Source organism: Chenopodium album, chromosome 2 (genome assembly GCF_948465745.1).
Source record: "Chenopodium album chromosome 2, dcCheAlbu1.1, whole genome shotgun sequence".
Lineage (NCBI taxonomy): Eukaryota > Viridiplantae > Streptophyta > Magnoliopsida > Caryophyllales > Amaranthaceae > Chenopodium > Chenopodium album.
This window is the reverse complement of record NC_137835.1, coordinates 12,060,008-12,066,569: the sequence shown is the minus strand read 5'-3', so window position 1 is coordinate 12,066,569 and position 6,562 is coordinate 12,060,008. Positions and strand designations below refer to the sequence as shown.

General features: G+C 33.9%; 1 protein-coding gene across 1 annotated transcript; it reads left to right on the top strand.

Moving 5' to 3' along the window:
- Nucleotides 1–600: 600 nt before the first annotated feature.
- LOC145596118 (uncharacterized) lies at nucleotides 601–6,272 on the top strand. Its single transcript, XM_081652545.1, has 9 exons — nucleotides 601–1,226; nucleotides 2,555–2,762; nucleotides 3,393–3,470; nucleotides 3,779–4,142; nucleotides 4,351–4,463; nucleotides 4,554–4,718; nucleotides 4,869–5,008; nucleotides 5,756–5,848; nucleotides 5,925–6,272. The coding sequence occupies exons 1-9, from the start codon at nucleotides 1,117–1,119 to the stop codon at nucleotides 6,082–6,084; spliced, it is 1,431 nt and encodes a 476-aa protein (XP_081508671.1). The 5' UTR covers nucleotides 601–1,116; the 3' UTR covers nucleotides 6,085–6,272.
- The last annotated feature ends 290 nt before the right edge of the window (nucleotides 6,273–6,562 follow it).

Genomic DNA, 6,562 nt, shown 5'->3' with positions numbered 1-6,562 from the left:
TTTTTTTGTGAAAAAGGGTCACTTTTGTGAATAAAAAAGGTCACTTTTGTGAATAACAAGGGTAACTTTTGTGAAAAATGGTCATTTTTGTGAAAAAAAGTCACTTTTGCGAAAAAAAGAGTCACTTTTGTGAAAAAAGGGTCACTTTTACAAGTAAAAATGGTCACTTTTGTAAGAAAAAAAGGGTCACTTTTCGTAAAATATTCGATGTACAATAAAATATTGTAAATCGGGGGCATGCAAAAGTTTTTGCTGATCTAATGCATTATTTCGAATATCTTTAAATTGCAAAAATTATTTGAAGTTAGATTACTCTCATCTTGTCGGAGTACTACTTCTGTTGCTTAATAATCGTAATACTTTGACTTTTTTACTATACATCTGTTAAATTTAATTTTTTTTTTAATATATATTAAAAATATATTATCATGTAAATATTTTAAAATTATACTACTTATTTTCATTACATCAAACTTTATACTTTTACAATTTTTTAGTTCAAAGTTATACCGCGTCATGTACTCATGTGTGTCAATCAAACTATTACAATTATTATAATACAGATTTCATTTTTATTAGCAACAAAACGAAATTCGGAGAAGAAAATTTAATACTCTCATCATCCCCTATAAATTCTCTCTCTCCTCTCTTCTTGCTCGAGTCTACAACTATCATCATCATCATCATCATCATCATCATCATCTCACTATCTCTCTAAAACCAGTGTCACCAAAAATTTTAGAGAGAGAAAGCTTCCACTCGCCATAACAAATCCTCTCTCTTTCTCACTCACACACTTTCTCTCTCACACACTTTCTCTCTCCTAAATTTTCGAATGTTATCGAGTTGATTTGATTGTATAATGGAATTCAGCTTTTCATCGCCTGATTTTTTTGTAAATTGTTCACACTCTTTGTTTTCTGTAGCTGATTCTTTTCCTAGAATTTCTAACTCTTCTTCTTCTTTAATTCCAGAATCTTCGCAGAAATTGCGTGATTCTGTAACTAATAATTGATGACTGAAAATTAATGTGATTTTTTTTTTTTTTTTAATTTTTTCCTGTAAATCGGGGGATTAATTGTACTAATAATTCAAAAAATAACAAAATCAGTAGAAATGATGATGATGATGAGTGCATCTTTGCCGTTGTTTACTGCTGCTACTGTCTCATCTTCCATGGCTGCGATTTCATCAAGGAGTTGTTTTAATGATTTTTGGAATTTTAGGTAATTTTCTGATTATTTCTCTTACTTTAATTTCATAATTTGTAAGTAACTTTTGGTTGATTTTTCTTAATTTTTGTAAGTACATCGCTTTGAAATTTGAATTCGATGATGTGTTTGTGATTTTTTTTAATTTTATTTTAATGCTTTATATTTGTCCTCAATTATTCTTCATTTTATAATTAATTATTGATTTTAATAAATCACTCACTTTTTGTCCTATTTAATGATGTGTGTGATTTTTGTTCTTTTTGATGCTTATTTGTGCTCAATAATACCACATTTTATGTTAAATTATTAATTAAAATGGATCAGTTACTTTTTTAGTGATTTTTTGTTCATCTTGATACTTATTTGTGCTAAATTATTCCACATTTTATGTTAAATTATTATCAAAAATGGATCATTCACTTTTTTGTGATTTTTTGTTCACTTGATGCTTATTTGTGCTCAATTATTCCACATTTCTTGTTAAATTATCAATTAAAATGGATCACTCACTTTTTAGACCATTTTATGGCCAATCTCCTGAAAGATCTTCTTAATTTGTCACATCTAACTTAGTTTTACGAGTATTAGTTGTACTAGCTTTTAAACCCGTGTGATACACTGAACGGAAAAAAATTATATAAGGAAAGGATGAAATACAACACTTGGAATAGGATTATTGGTGATGCCTTAAGGAAATTATAAAAGATTGTTTGCTTGCTGGAGAGGATAATTATTTGTTTATTAATCACTCTTTTAAATCATAAAAAGTGGTTTATAGCTGACTTTTGGATTGGATTAATAATTGACAATATATTTCTACCAGTATTTGTATTATAATTGACCCCAACAAATTTATGTCAAATTTATGTCAAATTTATTGAAGTAGTCAAATTGGAGCCTATATTTTGAGATAGAAGTAATAATTTTGTTTGTTAGTCCATTGATTTTTATTACTTGTGTTAATTATCATAGATAGTATTCATATAAAAATATGGACTAGATAACACGATTAAGTCCTAAATGTTAGGTTAAGAATGGGTGCTGACTGTTGAGGATTTGATAATGAATGCATTAAATTGTGGCATGAAGTTCAGTGATTGCTTGATTTTTCTGAGTTCCTTGCGTCAGAAAAATTAGAGGAACAAGGCGTCGATAAGATATTGGTAGCATATAGAAATAAAGTTGTACAATGTTAAAGATGTTCTAGATAGGAGGGACATACTTGTGTTTGCTATTTGAGTGGCATAATTTTAGCTGTAGCTATACTGACTTGGTAGCTGGTAGTTTATATAACATACCTGTTTAGGATGCTTGTTTTAAGTACTCAAAATTATGATTAGGTGCTCTGATGATAAGGCTGGCTATCTTTCGAATGTAAATGGGATGAAGATATCATTCTTGAAATCACTGATGATGGCAACAGCCCGGCACCCAAGGAACAGGAGGTTTAGCACCAATTGTCCTAATACCATAGCAGCTGCTTCGGCTTCTCCACTTTTCAGTGGTCAAGTGACGAGCGATTCTTATGGCCCTAATTTTTATAAGGATGTATGTAATTCTCTCTTTTGGCAGTATGACTTTATGGAATTCAACTTCCATGCTGCAATACAGTAATAATGGCATATTGCCAATCTTTATAAGTTCTGATCTAATTATGGTGAATCATAACCTTCCTGGTCTCTCTTCTGCATTGATGTGCTAGTCCCATACTCCCATTTAATGAATTCCCCCTATAACACCCCTGTAATGTATTGAAACTATTGAGTTACTGTTAGTCCCAGAGTCCCTGGTTTAACTAATTTATCATTATATAGTTATTTACTCTCATTTTTACTCGAGTACTAGTACAGCCAAAAAGGTGTGTGTGTTTTTTTTAAGTTTTTTTTTTTTTTTTTAATTTTTTTTTTTAAATTTTTTTTATTTGTTTATTATAATCTTTATTGGAAAAATGGTGCTGATGATTGATATAATCTGAAGATGATTGTGTGAAGCATTATGTTTCTTTCCTACTGTGCTTGTGCTTGAGACAGTTGTGTCTGACCTTACTCTTGTGATTTGTGTGGTTATGTGTACTTCCAGAAACCACGTGTTTCTGATGAACATGCATATCTAGTAGTAGTCAGGTTTACTCATATCAGCTTTTTGAGTGCATGGTCTAACTGCAATTGTAATTTCCAGGCTCTCAAGGCTGCAAGAGAGAAGTTTACTGAGGAGATATCTTTTCAGTCAAAGGACAAAGATATCTCCCTTGCAAAGGTAAATTCTGATGAGCAATTTGGCTTACTCGCTGCTCATCCTTTGAGGTGAGAAGCTGATAGTATAGATGCCATAGATATTTTCCCAAGTAGAGTACTTTCTACCTTTCTCTGCTGAATGGGGTTGCTATGTAAACCAATGCCTATATTAGTTTATCAATTGAAAGCTATATTCTCATGTTTTGCCCTTGGATTAGCAAGCTCAAAATTCTAGTTATTCTCTGTTTTATGCTTTTTTTTTTTTCCCCCATCACGTATAGTATCATAAGTAATTTAGACGTGCGTCTTTGTGTTGTCAACAATCTACAGGCTCTTCTGTATGTTGCTGCTGAAGATGAAGCTTTTATGGCCTTTAACAGAGAGATGGATGCTCGTTCTGTTTTAAATGAAAGGAAAGATGTTCCTATAGCAACCAACGATCATGAAGGGGATTGTTTGGAGCTTATGCCTCTTGCTGGAAAGAGTTTAACAGAGTGGCTGAATGAATTGGATGCTATTGCTAGAGAAGTTGAGGCCGAGTTAGTTTCAAGAGATATAGGCTGCCATTTGGTTGAAGTTATAGAGGCTGTAAATGTAGTCCTGTTTGAATCTAGATGCTTCAAGAGGGTATCAATAGCTGTGGAGCCAAAGTGTTCTTACTTGCATGGGGTTCTGAGTTCTGGAGATGGCAGTGGTATAGCTTTTCATTTCATTTCCCCATCCGAATCTGTCCTCTTCTCTTTAGTTTTTGCAATACTTTTTCCCTTAAAAGCGAGGTACTGAGATGTCATTTTGTCTCTGCATTCATCCTAGAGTCTCAGGAGTCAGTATATATCTCTTTATCCCTTATATTTTGAGCTGATGTTCAGTGATACTTAGGATATGAATTTTTCTATGAACAGCTATATTGCTGAGCATTATATACATAGAAGTCTGTAAGAGACTTGGTTTGACCATGTTGGGATCTCGTGTCGGAGAGGACTTTTTGATATGGCCCCAAACCGAAAACCCAGAGGTATTATTAATGTTGTGCCTCATCTACTCTTTTTTTGTTTATTATATTTAGGCCAGTTGTTCAAGTTGTCTTGATATATTTTCTGAACAGGAGCTCTTCAAAGTAACTTCAGGGCATAGTTTGTTTGCCATAGTTAATGGGAGGTGTGTGGAAGATCCAAGATCAATGGCCTCAGACCTAAACAGCAATTCACTTCTAAGTCTTGATGTTGTTATGAACCGCGACGTTATTGGCATTGCTTTGGCAAATTTGATTGTAAGCAAAATTTCCAAAACATCTGATTTGTAATGTTACAATTGGAAAATTTTATTCTTATTGAAGTCTTTTCTAAGGAAACATTTCTTATTTGACATACACTTGTTGTGTTGTCCATGATGTTTAATCTGGAAACATTGTTGGGTGCAGAGGCTGCATTGGAAACGTGCTTCAAGATCAAGTCATGGGTTGATGCTAACATCAGCTTTAAGGCTTGTTCATGATGCTGACAGGAGGTTTGAGAAGATAGATGGATCAAATCATCCGTTGTTGCGTCCTCGAGATTTGAGGTTTATACCATCTTAAATTCTTGATTTCATAATATTATTAGCTGTTACTGTAGTTTGTTGTTGATAATAGATAAGCATCATAACTTGCTGAACTCTGGATGCCTTGGTCCTTTCCATGTTGCACGGCTTGCAATACCAATTTATGTGTTCGGGATATTCTATCCTTGGCATTACCGTGCTCAATTAGAATTAGACTTCTGGATAATGCCATAGAGGTTTTTGGCACCGTTCAGGCATTAACCCTTCTGAATAGTTACTCCTAACTTGACTAACTATGAAACTTTTGCGGGTGGTGCTGTTCCTCTATGGACTTGATCTGCTGATGCAGTTGTTTCTGACCAGTTTAGTCTATATATCTGAATACTGGAATCTTTCTCTGCCTGTTGAGCAACTTAGAGTTGCTTGAAATTGGTTTAATATGGCTTTATAAAGTCTCATGCCAGCTATCGTTTTATACTTTTATCTATATCCTTTTTTTCAAATTGCAATACGCATTCACATAACCTTGGATGATCAATACTGATCATCTCACACTCATTACTTGGCTGCGGTGAGGTCTATGTCAAGAAGATTGTTGCAATATTGTGCAAGACTTATTTGTGTCATTCTAAACTTTTATCTCGTTTTTCGTTCTTGTTATATGGTTCTGTTTTTATTGATTCAGCAGTTTTACCTTTTCCAAAATTGTTCTTTTTCTTCCCGATCCCACCATTTTTTCTCCATTACTAACACCATCTTTTTCGGCAGGTTGGCAATTGCGGCTTCAGAAAGGCTATTGATCTTACAACCTCATAACTGGTCTTTAAGAAGAGACCATGGGCTGATGTTGTACTATAATAGGTACTGCTTATAATTTATGTTGTGTTAAATTTGTCACTTATTATGCAAGATTCATAATACTGACTTCAATTGGCAGGCAATATGGAGAAGCAGTCCAAGAGTTGAGCATTTGTATGGCCTTTGCACCAGAGGAAGAGGCAGCTCTCTTGGAACCATTTGTCGAGAGACTTCACCTTATGCGTCTAGAGTCATCCTGGAAATCTTTGGGACACGCAGGTCAATTGACTGCCCTTTGATTTGTGTACATATATATAACTGTTAGTCTCCTTGGACTCTTCACTATTGGAGCATAAAACAAAAATTAGGAGCCATCAAGTCTACAGCTCAAGTGTACGAGTTCACCTATTCACCCCATATGACCATTTTAGATGTATCAAGTAGAATTGATTCAGTGGATAAGTGCGAAGATGATATGTTATATTCATGTCTACTTCATTAATCGTGATCGTTTTTTCAATTGCATTTTTATGGAATTGTTCGGTTAGTCGTTTGGAGCTGATTTCTGAAGCTAGAATGGAAGGACAAGCATATTAAACGAAATCTCCTTGTAGTCTGTTGCACCGTTATTCCTCAAATTTGATGGTGGTGGTTGATTAGATCTAATCAAGCCATATGCTCGTATCATATTAGAATGGATCAGACAGAGCTCCATTGTTATTCCTACTGTGAATATTCTGAATACTGTATACTTCCTCCTAGTAATATTGCAACAGG